At 38.2% G+C, this 19,740-nt stretch overlaps 1 protein-coding gene across 1 annotated transcript in view; it reads left to right on the top strand.

Moving 5' to 3' along the window:
* WDR75 (WD repeat domain 75) overlaps nt 1-10,250 on the top strand; it is a 30,761-nt gene extending 20,511 nt beyond the window's left edge. Inside the window, exons 12-21 of the mRNA XM_036254888.1 lie at nt 794-969; nt 2,147-2,304; nt 3,030-3,210; nt 4,227-4,321; nt 5,118-5,213; nt 5,852-6,021; nt 6,344-6,403; nt 8,946-9,092; nt 9,419-9,510; nt 9,917-10,250. Of these exons, the coding sequence (XP_036110781.1) occupies nt 794-969; nt 2,147-2,304; nt 3,030-3,210; nt 4,227-4,321; nt 5,118-5,213; nt 5,852-6,021; nt 6,344-6,403; nt 8,946-9,092; nt 9,419-9,510; nt 9,917-10,121 (1,380 nt within the window). The 3' untranslated portion in view covers nt 10,122-10,250. The remainder of the gene's footprint in view (nt 1-793; nt 970-2,146; nt 2,305-3,029; nt 3,211-4,226; nt 4,322-5,117; nt 5,214-5,851; nt 6,022-6,343; nt 6,404-8,945; nt 9,093-9,418; nt 9,511-9,916) is intronic.
* The last annotated feature ends 9,490 nt before the right edge of the window (nt 10,251-19,740 follow it).

Genomic DNA, 19,740 nt, shown 5'->3' with positions numbered 1-19,740 from the left:
CATCTTTGCCTGAGTCACAGGGTCAGAAATAAGAATATGTAGCTTGACAATACAAATATGCCTCTGCTTGTGGTGAAACAGTGTCATATGTGCATACTGAAGATAAAAATTTTCACTGTAGATTAAAGTGAAAGCCTTCCTATAATCCTGATAAATGCAATCCAGACTTCCCACTTTTTCCTTTGTTCCCCACAGTACACTTTACAGATTTCTCTTCGTCACCTTTAAACCCCTCAAAGAAAGGAAACTTACTGATCTTTGCACATTTCTACTACAATGCCTGGAAATAGTAGGTACTTAATACATGTTTAGTAAATAGACAAGGAAATGGGATAAAAGAAACAACCATAAATAAAATGCTAGCCTACTTACAGTATCTCTCTTTTTTCACTTCTTATAAACTATAGATTTTATTTTTGTTTGTGTTTCTAGTGATGTGGCGTTTAGCCTTGAGATTTTATGTAAAGCTATTTATTCTTAGGAATAAGTGAAAAGTATTACTGTAAGCTAAGGGTTCTGTTGTATCATATCAGTGGGTCATAGTCATCACTGATATTCACGGACATTGAAGAATTATCACTGCTGAATTGGTACTGTATAATGCACTTCATTTTTTAATGGCAAATTTGATATCCATAACTACAATTAGTTTATTTTTCCCTTTATCTAAAAGTCTATTACTATAGATCTTAAAAGTTATGTATCATGTGGTAAATTACCATTCCTTGAATACTTTAGCATACATGTATTTACACTAATAAGCATTTTGGATTTTTTTTTTTTAACCCATCAGTTAGATATTGTGCAGCAAGAATATATCAATGATTATGGTCTGATCCAAATTGAGCTAACAAAGGCTGCATTTGGCTGCTATGGTAACTGGCTTGCAACAGTGGAACAACGTCAAGAAAAGGAAACTGAGCTTGAATTGCAAATGAAACTGTGGACGTATAATAAGAAAACACAAGGGTAATACTACTTATATAACCATATAATTTCAAAGTAGAAAACATGTTATTTTCTATTTTATGGTTTCAGTTCTTAGTCTTGAGGGTGTTTTATTTTGATAAGTTTTAGATTATAGTAATGAAGGAGCTATTGTTCTTCTGATAAAGCCTTTAAGCTTTCTGCTCTGAGAAAGCACAGGTGTCCTCCAAGTCATAATGTCATCTCATTGCATAAATTAGAAAAGTGACACCCCAAGGACATAATATGTAATTCCAGGTAAATCCAGGATTAGACCCTAACTGTATTAGTTCCTTTGCTTTTTTTATTAACATTATACTACCTTCTTGGAAAAATGGCAGAGGTGAATGTAATATATGAGTTTTGAATAGATAAGGAACTTGCCATTTTCTCGTACCAAGGCTGGAATAGCCATTTATCAAGTCTTTGCTGTGTGCCAAGAACTAGGCTTCATGCTTTTGTACCCATTGTCTTGCTAATTTCAACAAGAACACTGTAAGATAAGTCTGGTGTCCATATTTCACAGGTAAGGAAACAGGCCCAGAGCAATTAAGTGATTGTCTCGTCACCCCTCTTATAACCTGAACTTTTCAAAAACCACAACACTATCTTGCCCTAATGTTCTTCAAAGAACACGGTGCTAGCATATTTTGTCTTTCATTCACAGTTGTGCCTGAAACGAGCTTTAAAAGGTAGTTTGGGTGATTATAAATATTAAATAGTGATCAGGGCAGTTTGAATAGGTGGTTTTCTTTCTATATTTTCTTGCCACAAGTAGGATCTTTTATAGTCATTCCATTTGCTTATTATCAAAAGTAGATAGGCATCTGGGTTCTATACAGTTTTTCTGAAGAGTTTAGTACAGTAAGCTTTCAGGTATCTATTTTCTGTTTTTTTAATGGCACCCATTTTTATACTCATTTTGTACCATTAAGTTGACATTATACATAGTCATCTCTGTTTTGTGTAAGGTACACAAGGACAGAGATAATATGTTAAGGCTCTGCATTCCATGGCCATTAGAGACAGCATTCAGTTGTTTGTCATTCTAAGTGATAATGTGTCCATTGCCCCTCCTTAAAGATGCTATTGAAAATGTACAATGTGTAAGAAATTCTTACATGACAGTATATCATATTGTCCTGGTGTAAGAATAAATTGGTGGTTTCCTTCCTACTAGGTTTATTCTTAATACAAAGGTTAACATGCCACATGAAGACCACATCACAGCTCTCTGTTTCTGTAATGCAGAAAAATCTGAAAACCCCACCTTGGTTACAGCTAGTAAAGATGGTCACTTCAAAGTGTGGATATTAACAGATGATTCTGATATTTACAGTAAGTTAATGAAATATGGTATGGCTAAAGAGCACACAATTTTAAGAATTTATATGTTTATCTCATGAATTATATCCATTCTGGGAGTGCATTTTCTGTCTTAATTATATAGGATATTTCCTAGTTTTAAAAGATTTAAGAGATTAGCCCTGGCCAGTTGGGCTCAGCGGTTAGAGTGTTGGCCTCCAGTTCGGAGAGACCTGGGTTCGGTTCCCGCTAAGGGCGTGTACCTCGGTTGCAGTTTGTCCCCGGCCCTGGTTGGGTTGTGTGGGTGGCAGCCACTCGATGTGTCCCTTTCACGTTGATGTTTCTCTCTTTCCTCTCTCTCCCTCCCACTCTATCTGAACAAAAAAATGGAAAAATGTCCTCAGGTGAGGATGAAAAAAAAAAAAGATTTAAGATATTATATCATTACATGCCTATTTTCAAGCCCTGCCCCCCTTTTTTTTTAATGATATATTTGATTAATCATGTGCTGATAATTCTATTCCAGTTTGCAAGGATGGTGAAAAGGGCTTTTGTGTTTATCACTGCTCCACTAGAGGGAGGTCAAGGTCTCTAGAAAGGGGCATAAATTTCAAATGTCAATGCTCTATAGCACTTCTAAAGTTACAGGGAGCAGATTTTCTGTTGCGTTTGTTTCTTAATTCTTATTGTTTATAACTTACTAAAACGTTATCTAGCATTTATACCATTTCTGAACTTTGTGGTCTATATTTCCACAGAAAAAGCTGTTGGCTGGACCTGTGACTTTGTGGGTAGTTATCACAAATACCAAGCAACTAACTGTTGTTTCTCTGAAGACGGCTCTTTACTCGCAGTTAGTTTTGAGGAAATTGTTACAATATGGGATTCAGAGACATGGGAACTTAAATGCACATTTTGTCAACGAGCTGGGAATATAAGGTAGGTAAATAATTTGGGGAATATGATGTACTTTTTTTATATTTAAAACAAGTCTTTCTACATAAACTTCAGAAATAATTTTTGCTTTTTATAAAAGTAGCCTTGGGTCAGTGAGGCCAGCAGCTAACCGGAGTGCTGGGAAGCTAAAAATCCTTTGCATATGAACCATGTGCTATGATTTACCCATTTCTGAAGTCAGGAATAACATTTAATTGTAGGCCTACAGATTTTTTTATTTTATTTTTTTTTGGTAATACTTTTCGTGGTTGTGCTACATAATAGAAGCTATACTCAAATAGTGCTTATCTCAGCAGTATGTTTCATTTTACTTCATGTGACGGACGGCATTTGAGGACAGAATGGCAGATGGCTAATGAAATTGGTCCTAATTCCTAACGTGTCTGATTCTGAATATACATTGTAAAACTTTCTTCAGAATTCTTATTGCAAGCTCCTCTTTAGGTAAATGAGCATAAAAATGGTTTTGGTTAAATGACTGTATATTTTGCATACACTTTTGGTATGTCTTAATTATACCACACAGTACATTAAAGAAAAGGTCATCAGCCCTGGCCTGTTTGGCTCAGCGGTTAGAGCGTCGGCCTGCGGTCCGGAGAGACCCGGGTTCGGTTCCCGCTAAGGGCACGTACTTCGGTTGCAGTTTGTCCCCGGCCCTGGTTGGTCGTGCGGGTGGCAGCCACTCGATGTGTCCCTTCACATCGATGTTTCTCACTCTCTCTCCCTCCCATTCTATCTGTACAAAAAATTGAAAAATATCCTCGGGTGAGGATAAAAGAAAGAAAAGGTCATCAAACCTATTTTTCTAAAGAAACAATATATCTAAATAAGACTTCCTTTTGCACTTAGTCCCTTTCTCTGCAACATAATTATGAACAAAAACATGTATCTAAAACTCAGCTTTGCCCATGTAACTAATACTGTAGGGGAAGTCTGCAGTCCTTTGTAACAAAGTGTGATAGAACTGACTTGATAACTTCCTTGTGGTTTTAATCTAGGCACCTTTGCTTTGGGAGACTGACTTGTTCGAAGTATCTTCTTGGTGCTACTGAAAATGGAATTCTTTGCTGTTGGAATCTGCTTAGTTGTGCATGTAAGATATTTCTTACTATAAAGTGACTTGTAAAAGCAAGTAGGAAGTGGTTATTAAACTTTGGCATTTTAGGACTTCTGGATTGTATCTTCATGTCTCTACCCAGAGAATATATAATATTGTAAATGGTACATTATACCACTAAAAATTGGAGTACTGGGCCTGTAGTAGGCCTGGATTATTTATAAACAGCCTTATTGTCAGTAAATAGATTCTATTATCCTCACCTTTTTCCAGTGTCTTCATTGTGTATGACTTTGCTACCTTCCATGTTCTCCATCCTCCTAACGATTTGAGAAATGTTTCTACTAATTTGTAACGCATTTTAACCTGCAGTATCCCTGACAGCTTTAAATCTGAATGTAGCCTGCCACAACCCTCCTAACAGATGTGGACTGAGTGGCATTTTACTCATTCAAGTACATGTATGGAAGGCATTTTGGTGCTTAGCAGTGAATGTTTGTGATAATAACTTTTTATATTCTCCACGATGACTCTGGGTAACATTTTGCCCGTGTTTAGTGGCAGCAGAAAAGACCCCAGCAGTAGTTGCATGAAATAACCATTCCGTAGTGTGTGGAAGGAGTACTTTCTGCTTCCTGCCCTCTCTTCAGTGCAGCCTTCACAGATCATTTCAGTGTACCTGCATGTGTCTCTGGAAGTGTAGAATCCTCTTCCTGCGGACAATACAATTGATTGTCCCAGTAAAGATTAAGATTGTCTACTTTAAATAACAAGCTTTGAAAAGCTTTTGGTAAGTCTTCTAGAAGTGAATTGCTTTTTCTTTTTTCCCTAGTGGAGTGGAGTACAAAATTAAATATTACAGTTTTGGAACCTGATCCTAATTCAGAGAACATTGCTGCCGTCTCTCAGTCTTCAGTGGGTTCAGACTGTAAGTACAGATCACACTTTTATAGTAAGAGATCTATAACCTAAATGTTCTTTTTAACATCTTTAATATCATTTGAGTCAAACTTGCCTTCAAATCAGATGTTTGAAACCATTTTACCTAAGGCCCTGCACTTTCTTTCTTGAGTTCTTATTCCAGCACCTTGTTATTTAGGCATTCACGCTCAGTTCTCGGAGAGCTTCAGTACAGTCCTCATTTTTCAACATCAGTTTCTACTCAGCCTTCACAGTTCAAGACATTTTATCTCTTTGAAGCATTCCTAATTTCCCTGAGAAGCTTTAATCATTCTTCCTCTATGATCTCGAAGCACTTTGTACATATCTCTGTACTAGTACTTAAGACAAAATATGACATTGATATTTTGCTCTCTGTCTTCTGCATTAGGCTCTGGTCTCTAGAGCTGGTGTTCTTTTCTCTTTTTTATCTTCATGGTCCTCCTTCCTAACCTGCTTGGCACATAGTAGGTGCCCAGTAGACATTTGTTGAATCTAAGCTTAAAATAATTATGACCTGGGTTACTTAATGGGGTAAGTCCCAGGATTAGTATGGTCTGCCAGTCTGAGGCTAGAACTAACTTTTGTATGCGAAAGGTTATTGCCTGTTTGTTTTTTCCCCTCTAGTGTTTGTATTTAAACCTAGTGAGCCAAGGCCATTGTATATTAAAAAGAATATCTGTAGAGAGGAAGTCAAGTGGGGAGTGTTTGTTCCACGAGATGTTCCTGAATCATTCACCTCAGAAGCTCACCAGTGGTTGAACAGGTCCCAGTTTTACTTCTTAACAAAATCACAGGTAACCATCCTTCCTCAAAAAAGGCAAGCCCTTTGTATATATATTTGTCAGTTGCTTTGATACTTGAGAGTAATAGCCCATGACAGGTGCAATAGTTTTATTAAAGGATTAGTTTCCAAAGGAAATTGTCTAATATGTTCAATGCAGCAGTATTACTAGTGTGTATGAGCACCACTTTAATTACCCACACCTTTGAGGCCCTTTAAGTAGATGTTTATATATCAAAGCAAAAAATTGTGACCTCATTTTCTAACTTTAACATCTTAAATTTACGATACTCTACAATTTTTCTTTTGCATCATTAATATATCTCTCTCTTCAGAGTTTATTGACATTCAGCACAAAGTCTCCAGAAGAAAAACTCACACCAACAAGCAAACAGGTATGTTTTAGCCACTGATGGTACAGACTGCATTGCTTCCCTACAAAGATAAGCTTGTCTTAGAACTAAGCTATGAGAAAAAAATGTTTTACCTGGCCTTAAAATAGAATTAAAAACCATACTTAAAAACTGCTTGCCTCTTTTGAAGTTACATTCTTTGAAAGTACCGTTTTAGTTTATAATATCATTATTATATGCTTGCGATTTAAAGAGTCAAGTACTTCTACAAGACTCTTCATAAAAAAAACCTTTTCAACACCACTGCCATTACATTAACTCCATATTGCTGAGAAACATGTTTATATTGCTAATTCTGGATTGTTCAGATTTAGATATTATCTGTTGACTCTGATCTGTTGAAGCTGAAGTTGTAGATCTTTTTCACACCTCCACTCCCCACACATGCTGCACACACACCACACACACACTCCCTTCCTTTCTCCCAGTTTCCCAATATAGACAAATTTTAAATTGGTCAGGTCAGTATTCATCATTATAACCAACTAAATACAATTCATGGACAAGCCATGTAATAATAAACGGATTTTTTTCTTTGTGACTAGCTTTTTTCTCTGGAGTTAGTAACTACCTTCTCCCTTTATTTGTTAAGTTTTCTATTTATTTCTCACATAATTCACCCCACACCAGCAAAGCTAAATATTTTTATTGATTTTAGAGAAAGAGAGGAAGGGAAAGGGAGAGAGAAAAAGAAGGGGGGGAAAAAAAAAACACATTGATCTACTGCCTCCTGTACATCCCTACTGGGGATCGTGCCCTGGACGGGGATCTCACTTGTGAGCTTTTGGTGTGAGGGAAGATGCTCAACCAACCGAGCCACACCAGCCAGTGCCCATTCTTATTCTTAATCCTTTACTCATTGAATTCATTCAGCAATTCTTTGTTGATCGTGTACTATGTCTAGATGTTTGAGATACATCAGTGAGCAAGTCTCTAAACATGTGATGTTTTTAGTTTAACAGGAAGATACAGACAGTAAATAACAAGCATGAAATAAGTTAATATGTAGTATTTTAAGTGATAAGAATTATGAGGGAAGGAATAGAGGAAAAGAGTGAGTGGAGTACTGCTTACCATTTTAAATAGGGTGGAGAAAATCAGCTGTAATGAAGACTTGGCTTTCCCCCAGGAAATGTGGAGCCTCTTGAAGGGTTGTAATCAGAACTAAGGAAAAAGGAATTACTTCTTCACCTTCGTTTTCTATGTTTTTTTTCTGTAATTTCTTTTATTTAGTGGTAGACTTTCTAGACTGGTGCTAAGATGTTTTTATTTTTTCTATTTTCTTTCTGTTTCCTGGGAGATTTCTCATTTTTATCATGTAATACATCTTTTTCTCTTTCTTGCTTATTTGGTTCATTCCATCAGGTATTTTTCCTTTTTTCTTTTTCTTGTTTTCTCCAGTCATTTTGCTCTGTCTTTTGTTTTTGGAGGTTTTCATCAGAATCCCATGATAGTTGGCTGTCTGCTTTTATTTAAAAAGTGACCATGTGCAAAACACCATTTGGAGGTTCTCTGCCTTAGGTGAAACGTATTCTCTGGCCTCTGTTGAGGTATTTTGAGAAAATCTCTAGTGGTGTTATTTTTAAGTCTTTTACTCTTAGGCTGGTCAAATTGCCTATATAAAATTCTTCTAAGTTCTTCCCTGAAGGATGTCAAACTGGTTGCCAGTGTTCTGAGAAGCACCTTTTACGAAGTGCAACTGCCTCTAACTGTGAAAACTATACCTTCACCCCCCACCAAGCAGTCTAGTTTAAAGACACACTTTTGTTTCACTTTTCAAAGACTATACTTCCAGCCCTGGCCAGTGTGGCTCGGTTGGTTGGAGCATTGTCCCGTACACCAGAAGGTAGTGGATTTGATTCCCAGTCAGGGCACATACCCAGGTTGCGGGTTCAATCCCATCAGGGTGCGGGCCGGAGGCAACTGATCAATGCTCTCTCTTCCCACCCACCCCCCCTTCCCAATCAATAGTTCCAGTTCGCTGCTGGAGCTGAGGAGAGCTGTGAATCTGAGTATTCCCTAAGTAGCCTTACAACCAGACTACTAGGGGTTTTTAGCCCTTTACAGAGGTTATGTGTCTATCAGTACCAATTCCTGAGCATTAGCAGGATTCTGCAGTATAAATCAGCATGCTTCTTGGCTTTCCCCACAGCCAGCTTAGAGTTCTGCTTTCTCAAGTCTACTGAGTTACCACCCTTCAACCGGCTGTCCTGCCTCCAGCATGTTACCATTTCACCCATTCACTGGGTCTCTGCCCTCTTGAAAAGCCCTTTGCTGTCATTTTTGTAGGATTTGGGGGAAAAGCACTGAGAAGTGGGTGTTTTGTTCTGTCATCTAAGTGTCTACTGTTAGCTTTTCTCATAGTAATTAGGCTGCTAGGCCTCAGTAAAATGAAAGACATACTAAAAAAGTTCTAAAGTTCTTTCATCCCTGACCTTTTATGATTCTATAGTACTTCTTACAGAGTCAAAGGCAGCTTCTCCTTTTTATTGAAATAATTTCCCTTTGTCTTAAATTCTTATAGCTACTAGCAGAAGAAAGTCTTCCGACAACCCCATTTTATTTCATATTGGGAAAACACAGGCAACAGCAGGATGAAAAATCAAATGAAGCTTTGGAGAATGAACTAGTACAGCTACCCTTAACAGAAAACATACCTGCCATTAGTGAGGTAAGTAATTATAAAGCGGACCATGTGAAAGAGGTGAAATACACTAACGCACCTTAAATTAGACTTTTTATACAATCGATCTGTAACAAACAGCTTTTGGATGATTATTTGTGCACTGTGCAACTTTAATACAAATAATACAAATAAATAGCATCGACTTATGATTTCAAATTATTTTAGGGAAGGGAAGGAGTTGTGTCTGTAAATACAGGAAGGTAGGAATAGATTTTTCTTTGGTTTGGTTTTTCTGTAGGGAAAGCTTATTGTGTTTGGCTATATCACTTAATCTTTTTAAATGAAACCCTGTTTTTCTGTTTTTTCTTCAGCTTCTTCACACGCCAGCCCATGTACTGCCATCTGCTTCCTTCCTGTGTTCCATGTTTATAAATTCATTGCTGCTGTCTAAGGAGACTAACAGGTAATGCAGTTCTTAACATGTGTTTAGCTATCCTGTTTTGGGAAACAGGATTGTTCTTGTTATCCTTTATTAGAATATTCCTCCACTATATTTCTCTTTACGTTAGATTTAAGATGTAGTTAAAGGACGCAGGATTATAAATTCGTGTAAATAAAGTACATTGAAAATAAGTATTAGAAAAGAGATCTTTTGCATGTATGTTTTAAGGATTTGACATATAATTCAAAACTACACTTTTTGTAAATTCACCTATTCCTTTATAATAGCCCATAATTTTTAAACCACACAATAACAAGATTTTTCATTTACTTAGTTTGTATGATATTTCTATATAGATATCTTAATTTGAAAGTTATTTTTTTTTAGAATTATATATTTAGATGTTTATATTTTACTCTTGTTAAAGTGCTGAAGAAATTCCTGATGATGTGGATATGGAAGAAGAAAAAGAAAGTGACAATTCAGATGAAGAAAATGATTTCACTGAAAAGGTCCAGAATACAGATAACACAGATTTGGGGGAAGATTTTATACATCAGTTGTCAAAATGTGAAGAAAAGGAACTGAGAAAATTCAGGAAAGTAGACTACAGCTGGATAACTGCTCTTTAAGCCTTGGGGATGGGGAGGGTTCATGCACTTTTTTATTGTATGTTAATATTCTAAAAACATCTATTTTAATGTTATTTCTGTTTTTAAAATAAATATTAACAGGCTTTACTTTTTAAATAACTGATAATATGAAGTTATATTTGCATCATGCTTTCTAGTTGCTGGCTTTATTCATATAGACATGATCTCATTTTTTTTTATTGTCGATAATATTATTGTTTTAAGTTTGACACCAAAATTAATATGGGCCAAATACAATCTGAACTGATGTGAGCTTTTCTATAGTGCTGATTCATCTCTGTTAGTGTATTTGTTTCTTTTGAGAAATTTAGAGAAATGATTTGATTGTGTGGCATTGCACAGACCCCACTAAGGGTATTATAAAATAATATAGTTGCCTAAAATCTGAAAAATCTAAATTCAAATGATCTGGCCCCAAGCCTTTCAGAAAAGGGATTATCCATCATACTTTGAAATATAATTTAAAATAGAATTGCTGGTATTATTCTGTCAGTGTTGTCTATGAGTACAGACTTATCTTGTAGATATTACAAGTGCAGTTCCAGACCACAGCAGTAAAGTGAGTGTTGCAGTAAAGCAGGTAGTAATCTTGCTGGTGGAGGGTCTTGCCTTCTGTTTGTGAAAAACACAACATTTATGAAGCACAACAAAATGAGCTACACTTATACTGGTCAAAGAACAACTACTTTTTAACCAGACCAACTACTTTTCACCAAAGTTCCTTTGCTAGTAGAAAAGAATCTATCTCCTCTATATTGTGTAAAAGTAGTAAAGTTGCTACATTTTAAACACTTAGCATTTGGAGTTTTCCAGTTCCCTGATACACTACTATAAAAATTATAGTAAAATGTTAACAAAAGGGGGCAGAGTGGTTAAATTCTGAACTCGCCTCCTCCCATGAACACATCAGCATTACAACTAAATTATAGAACAGCCATCACTGAGAACCACCTGAATGAACTAGCTACACAGAATTCCTATAACTAAGGATAATAAGTCACATCGTGACAGATAGGAGGGGCAGAGACATGTTCCAGGCAGGTCCTACACCCAGCCTGGTGATTAATAAACAGGAGGGATAGCTTGGCTGCCGAGGTACCCCTTGGACAGTGGTAGGGGTCCCATCCTGGGCACCTGTGCTGGGAAAAAGAGTCCCCATGACATCTGGCCTTGAAAAGCAGTGGGGATTATGTTCAAGTGAGGCAAGGAGATTCTTAGACAAACTCACTCCAGCACAGAGGCAGCAGCCTAGAAGCACCTGGGTCATACGGGGAGGAATAAATTGACTAACTCTAGAGCAAAGACTATAGGGGCAGGAAATGGGAGCTCTCCAGGTGGAAACAGTGAGGGGCACCACTGTTTTGTTGAACTCTTCCCACCTAGCTGGCCTGACTCAGGCAAGAATAAGGTCTGTTCTTCATTAGCCTGGCTGACTGCTTGCCCTGTGCTATCTAACCTGCTCTCCCAGCCAGAGCCTCTTCCACTGGCTCCAGACCCTCACAAGTCGAGGCTTGCCTTGGCTCACACTGTAGCTTCTGCCAAGCAGCCCCAAGCCTAGCATAAGCAAGTGACCAGACTCAGCTTGGACTGTAGCTCCCACCAAGTGGCCCCAAGCCTGGTACAAGTAGTATCCAGCCTTGCTTGCAACATAGCTCCTATCAAGCCAGCCCCAAACCCAAAACAAACAGCAACCACTGTCACCTTGCATTGCAGCTCCAAGTGGCCCAAAGCCTGACACAAGTAGGGCCAGTCTCAGACCACACCAGAGCCCCACCCAAGCAACTCCACGACTGACAGACCCAACAGGCAGCGTCAGCTGGCACCAGACCCCTGCTTCAGCACCTGTTGTTTTATGAGGTCAACCCCCACCGTACAGCTCAACCACTATAGCTGCAGCTAGTGCTCACAGCTAATCAACCTGAAGATCAACCCCACCCATCGACATGCCAACAGCAATTGAGGCCCAATTACATACAACAGGAGGGTACATGCAACCCAAAGACAATTATATAGATGAAAGGGAAATGACCACTTTAGTCCTTAAAATCTGGACTTCTGAAGATCTGTAATGCTGTCCTTAGTTCTTTTTGTATAGAAAAAGTATAAAATTTCATGAAAAAAAAGTAGGCAATAAACTCTTTTTTTTTTTTTTTATCCTCACCTGAGGACATTTTTCCATTTTTTGTACAGATAGAGTGGGTGGGAGGGAGAGAGAGGAAGAGAGAGAGAGAGAGAGAGAGAGAGGGAAACATTGATGTGAAAGAGACACATCGAGTGGCTGCCACCCGCACGACCAACCAGGGCCGGGGACAAACTGCAACCGAGGTAGATGCCCTTAGCAGGAACCGAACCCGGGTCTCTCCGGACAGCAGGCAGACGCTCCAACCGCTGAGCCAAACTGGCCAGGGCGGCAATAAACTCTTTAACAATGGTCTCAGCAATATTTTTTTAGATGTGTCTTAGGTCAAAGACAACAAAAGCAAAAATAAGTGGGCCTACATCAAATTACAAAGCTTTTGCATCTCAATAAAACTAAAACTATCAATAAAACTAAAAGGAATCTACTCAGTGACAGAAGTGTATTTAAATGATATATCTGCCCTGGCCGGTTTGGCTCAGCGGTTGGAGCGTCGGCCTGCGGTCCGGAGAGACCCGGGTTCGGTTCCTGCTAAGGGCATGTACCTCGGTTGCAGTTTGTCCCCGGCCCTGGTTGGTCGTGCGGGTGGCAGCCACTCGATGTGTCCCTTCACATCGATGTTTCTCTCTCTCTCTCTCTCTTCCTCTCTCTCCCTCCCGCTCTATCTGAACAAAAAATGGAAAAATGTCCTCGGGTGAGGATAAAAAAAAAAAAAAAAAAGAATAAATGATATATCTAATAAATGGTTACTATCCAAAATATATAAAGAACTCATACAGTCATCCCTCGCCACTTTGTGCTCGACTTTCGCGGCTTCACTCTATCACGGTTTTTTCAAATATATTCATTAAAAAGTTGATCAAGACAGTGAAAGTGAGACAGCGCGTGCTTGGTTGTCTGAGTCAATTATACACCCGGTATGACAATTAAAATTACGTATGGACTGTAGGCCTATGTATTCGAGCACCCCGGGAATCCTTCAACACCAGGTGCAACCGCTAGAGCAGTGGTTCTGTTGCAACCATTTTGGGGGTCAAATGACCCTTTCACAGGGGTCACCTAAGACCATCGGAAAACACATTTCCAATGGTCTCTGGAACCGAGACACCGCTCCTCTATCCGTCTGCAGGCGGGTCTGCCCGCGTGCAGATACGCCCACATACAGCATGAGGAACTGTATTAAAGGCTCACAGCATTAGGAAGGTTGAGAACCACTGCACTAGTCTGGAATGGATTAACCGTGACAAACAAGGGACGACTGTAACTCAACATCAAAAAAAAAAATTCAATTAAAAAATGAGTAGGGGACCTCTATAGACATTTCTCCAAAGAGTACATACAGATGGCTAACAGACATGAACCAATGTTCAACATCACTAATTGGGGAAATGCAAATCAAAACCACAATGAGATAGCAGCTCACACCTGCAGAACAGCTGTTATCAACAAAGATAAAGTATTGGCAAGGATGTGAAGAAAAAAGAATTCCTTGAGCATTGTTAGTGTGATTGCAGTGGCTGAAAAACAGTATGGAAATTACTCAAAAAAAAATTAAAATACAACTAACATATGACCTAGAACTTCTGGGTATTTATCTAAAAATAACATTTGAAAAGATACACACTTCTACATTAATTGCAGCATTGTTTACAATAGCCAAAATATGGAAGCAACCTAGGTATTCATCCACAGATGAATGGATAAAGAAGATGTGGTACATTTATACAACGCAATATTGCTCAGCCAATAAAAGAAAATCTTGCCATTTATGACAACTTGAATGGACCTAGAGGGTATTATGCTAAGTGAAATAAGTCAGAGAAGGACAAATACCATATGATTTCACTTACATGCGGAATCTAAAAGAAGTCAACAAACAAAACAAAATACAGTATTTTATTAAACTCCCAAATTATTGATGACATTTTCTTAAGCCCCATATATCTAAAACACTATTTGAACATAACGATTTTAAGGATATTTAATGATATTGTTTACATTTTTTTTTTCCATACTAAGTCTTCAAAATCCAGTGTATGTGTATCTAACCCTTAAGGCACATCTCAACTTGAATTACCCACATTTCCAGTGCCCAAAAGCTACATGTGGCTAGTGGCTACCATTTTGGAAAGCGCAAATTTAGAAGCTAGATTAACCTAGAAATTTTGGTTAAAACAAGAAGGATTGTATTAGCATTCATTTTGGTTTGTCAGCCCCCCCGTCCCCCACTCTCCCAGGGAATGAGACATTGACATAATTACAAATAAATTTCATTATTATTTGTCCATATTCAGACACTGACAAGGTACCTCCAAGTTTAAGAAACACTTATTTTTTTCAGTTAGATATAAAAGGTTTTATACTTTCTAATCAAAACAGTAGATTTGAAAGATGTCTTTTTAAAATAGTGATTATTATATAATCTGAATAATTGCTTTGTACGTGTGGATTTAATTACTTTTTCAAAAGAGTTGATCATTCTTATATTAACACATGACAACCTTGTGGGGGGAATTGTTATTATTCCTCCAATATAAAAACAATTCCCAGACAACTATATAGATAAAAGGGAAATGACCACTCTAGTCCTTAAAATCTGGACTTCTGAAGATCTGGAATGCTGTCCTTAGTTCTTTTTCCACAGAAAACTGGTCCCATCATAGTAAGTGAACCCACAAAGATTACTTACCTTCCATCCTCCCTCATTTATCTAATTTACCTGTCAAGGGGTGAAACTATTACTTGGTGCTCTCACTGCTGCAGCCTGTACTTCAGAAAGTACACACTCCACCTCACTGGAGGATGCACCACATGTTCACCACTTACTATGTGCTGTGCCATTGACATACATCACACTTTTTCTATGACAACTCCAGGTGTTGAGGAGTTACCCCAATATGACAAATGAAGAAACTGGCTCTAGAGAGAGTAAGTTGTACCTCGATCACAGGGCTAAAATTCCCTCTTTGTCAAATCCCAAATCTTGTACTCTTTCTAAAATAGCACACTGTCCCCCAGCCAGTGTGGCCCAGGCCCAGTGGATTGAGCATTCATCCATGGACTGAGAGGTCCCAGTTTGATTCCTGTTCATGCCTGGGTTTCCGGCTCGATACCCAGTAGGGGGCGTGCAGGAGGCAGCCGATTGATGCTTCTCTCTCAGATCATGTTTCTATCTCTCTCGCCAAAAAAATCAGTAACATTTTTTTAAAACAGCACATTTTCTCCCAAACACTTAAGGCAGCTAGTCAGTATTACAAAGGTGTAATTAGGGAGGAACTATGATCAACAAACAATAGCCAGATTTAGGACCAGTCCCAGCTGCAGACAAAAGCTAGTGAGCTCTGTGCCTGGGCTCCGTCCTTTCATCTGACTTTCAGCCCCTGTATGTAAAATGAAGTGCTCCCTCCCCTGCAACTGGTTTTGCTTGTCTGCCTAGTGCTATTATGTTTCAACAATAGGAAAAGTGTATAACATGTGTACAGTGTATGAGATTATGCACTTATGTGCAAAATTTTAATGAAAAGTCTAGGCTAATTGAATGACTGCATATTAATTAGAATAGGCTCATTAATGGGCTACAATAATGTTCTTTCTTTTGTTTTGTTTTTTCCTTAGACTAGCACTCAGTATAGAAGTTATAGAATATGTTGTTGATGTTATGGATAATGTATCTTAAATAATTTCAGGTCTTTGAACCATGACTATAGAGGTTCCTTTAACAGAAACGTATTAAGCAAAACATAACCATTTGGTTTAAATTAATGAAGTTCTCTAAATGGCACTGATTTTTCTGTGAGTCTGTTTCATCTGATACACTATTTCTGAAAATTGTATTTTCCTCTGTTACCTGTCAGGCTTCTTGATAGCCATGAAAATGGCAAAATTATCTTATATCAAACTCAAGGTTCTGTAACAACACACAAGCCTAAATGAAATGGTAAAGATAAGATCCAGGAAGGATTGAGGCTCCCAGGTATACTTTTTTTTATCATTGAGATGAAAGAGAAGTAGAAGTGGAAGTAATTGGGATTAATAGTAGTATACCTTGGCGAAGGGATGCGAGGAGAATAGAATCAACCAGAGAAAGATAATCAATGAGTAAATTGCTCAAATTGCTTTTGTTTTTCTAAAGCCATGAACAAACAACTTGATCTCTGAATCACAGTTTCTTCTAAATTGCAGAATTAGACAAAATAATTTCTTCCAGCTTTGATACTCTGTGACCCCCCAAGTAAGTTAGATGCCAGAGTGGTGTATTATAGCCCCCTACTCACACCCCATGGTCCCAAATGCCAAGAATCTGGTCTTGCAAGTACTAAATATGTGGCACCTGCATATAAATACATAGAGTTTACGGCTATCTTAGTTTCCCATATTTAGGCATGACATACCTCTTGCTTGGAAACTCCTTAGGAGATCAGAGCACGTAGTTCACAAAAAGAAATAATCAGACATGAAAGAGCACCAGTTCCTCCCATTGTCCTGCTGAGTTTTGATAATCCTTGTTACTCAGTGGCTGCCTACTTTAATGGAAAGACAAATATAAGTGCTCTGAAAACAAGCACTTTACATGGAAATATAGCTATGATGGTCTAGATCACTTAGGAAGATAAATTTAAAATTCTTGTTCCCTCAGAAATGCCTGTTTGAGGTATGAAATTTGATTCCATTAGCCTAGCTTTATTTGGTGAGCAAGATCTCATGCTCACAGTCTAGGATCAGAAGATGCTAGCTTCAGCTCTCTCTTTAGGTAGCTTTGTGCTTGTATTAAGTTTATTTCAGGATTTCATTTTTTCATCTCTAAAATGAGTGAGCTGTGTTTTATTAGATGATCCCCTAAGGCCCTTTCTTGACTCTCAAATGGTGATTCTCCAAAGTGCCCAGAACTGTATTGGCCCTACTCAAAAAAATACGTGTGGCTTTGCTGATTAATCATAGTCTCCATTGGTGCTGGAGACAGGAGGAGACAAGCAGCTTAAAAGATTTCATGTCTGCACCTACTTAGCCTGAATCTGCAGACTTTACCCAGGAGAACAGATTAGAGTCACAACTCCTCTTCAGCAACTTCCCCAGAAACTATGAAACACAGAAGAAATTAGAATGAGGGAGCAGGCTGTATGACACACGAGAAGCACTGTATTTGTTGAGTGAAGGAGAAAAGAGAAATTAGATTTACAGATTGTAACTTACATTCAAAGTCAAGGTGAAAATGAAGGGCCAAACTTGCCCTGTGTAATCAAATCTATTTCCCAGGGTCAAGTACTCCCAGAAACCACTAAGGAGTTGTATGTTCTACAACCTGGGCAGCATGGCTCAGGAATATTAGTCAGGCCGTGGGGTAGCCAAAGAAAATTGAGTACAGGTTTTTTAGTCTCTGAATACAGAGTTTTACTGGATATTTGAAGCTGCTCTCCACCCCACCCCATCCCTCAGCACCAGCAGAGAGGTTGGCTGCTTTTTGTTCCAAAATGATTCTTAAACACCATTGCTGTTTTATCCCTGCGTATGAGAAAATCCTTTGTTTCATGAGGGACTAGGTCTCACTCTTACCCTCATGGTTTCGATCCCATTCTTTCTAGATGGCTTGGGACCTCACTCCAGTTATCATTACCTCCAGCTCTCATATCTTTAATCTTCACTTAACCCTTTCCACTTAGCACAGGAACATGCCTACGCTCAGCTATGTTTAACCTTGAAAATAAAATCTCACCATTTACACTTTGTGTTGTACATGAATCTCATTTTTCTCTCACCTCAACTGCTTATTCTTTTCTTCTTATTTTGTTTTTTCATTACATTATATGTATCTGTAAGCTATCTTATATCTTTTTGGAAACAGAAGTGAATATAGGGGCATGCAAATGTTCATATATCCTAACAGGTATCATATCCAACCTGTCATCCTGTATCTAGCAAAGTAAGCTCTGAATGAAAGTTTGAGAACTAAATGAGAAATGAATGTCATAATTTATTGGGTAATATGCAATTTAAAAAACAATTCAAAGTGAGATTTTTGTTTTAAGACTGACTCTCTTTCTACAAAAAATGTTGTGGATTCAAAGATCTTAATTAGCCTGATCTCTCTGGTAACCTGATCATTCTAGTAACCAATTCTGTAACAACCACCTTTTTCCAGCGGGTGGGAAGGCAGTATATGTGTGATTATGAACCAATCGCAACAAGCAACAGACTGTGAGTCACACTTAAAATGAGGACCAATCTCCTCTCTGAGGCTTCAATCATCTCACAACATCACAGGGTTATTATGAACACAAAATACCATTATGTTTAATCAAGCCCTTCTTCGAAATATAAACTTTTATATAAATGCTAAGCAAGTCAGTTGTCAAATTTAGTCACCCTAGCTAAAATGTATCCCCTTGAACAGAGAAAGGGTTTCAATTTCACTTGAAGGATGAATTCCAGCAAGAATCAGCTCTACCTTGAGGGTAACATACTTACATTGCCAAACATATTGTATCTGTTTTTCAAATCAGTTCCTTTAAGACAAACGAAAGTACAAAGTATAAACTCTAGAATGAAAAGATCTGCTTATCAGTAACCGAAACCAGCCCTCTGATTCCTGAGCTGAACGTAGCAGAGTGAAGTAGAATTGAGAGTGAATCCATATGCCCTGGGGGTCTAGATCAGCTTTCTGCACATCCCAGTTCACTGAGGAATCATTCTATTCATTCTTAACAAAACACGTAATCAAGATGAAAAGCAGAATCACAGCAGCTTATAGCACTTGGGTACATTATGACCTATTGGAAAGCTAATCATCTACAGCAACATGTGGTACGGCTGCAAAAAAATGTTTAGCCTAAACCCAGTCCTGAGAACACAGACAAGACCAAATTGAAGGACATTCTCCAAAACAACTGATCTGGGCAAAAAAAAAATGGCAATCTTGAAGGAGACTAAAAGTCATAACAATTAAATGCAATGTGTGATCCTTGGTTGGATCCTGGATTAGAGGAGCAAAAAGCTATAAAGGACATTTGTGGGACACCTGGGAAAAACTGAATATATACAAATTTTAGATATAAGATGATAACAATGTTAAATCTCCTGAAGGCAATAAGTGAATTGTGGCCAGGTAGCCATGCCCTGTTCTTGAGAAATACATAGTAAAATAAGGGGGTTGGCAAAGTCAGTTTACAGTTGAGTATGTGAAACAGAGTCCATTCTTGTATTATTATTTATTAATCATTGTATTATTTACCATACAAACAACTGTAAACCTACTTTTTTGCCCACCCTGTATTTAGGTCTGAAGTGTAATATAGACCATTTAAAATTCACAGGTAGCCTGGTCGGTGTGGCTCAGTGGTTGTACATCAACCCAGGCACCAAGAGGTTGCTGGTTTGATTCCCAGTCAGGGCACAAGCCTAGGTTGTAGGCTTGGTCTCTAGTAGGGAACACGCAGGAGGCGGCTGATCTATGTTTCTCTCTCATCA

This window comes from Molossus molossus, unplaced genomic scaffold, assembly GCF_014108415.1.
Source record: "Molossus molossus isolate mMolMol1 unplaced genomic scaffold, mMolMol1.p scaffold_m16_p_11, whole genome shotgun sequence".
Taxonomy (NCBI): Eukaryota; Metazoa; Chordata; class Mammalia; order Chiroptera; family Molossidae; genus Molossus; species Molossus molossus.
The sequence above is the reverse complement of the archived record's forward strand: the minus strand, read 5'-3'. Positions and strand labels throughout refer to the sequence as shown.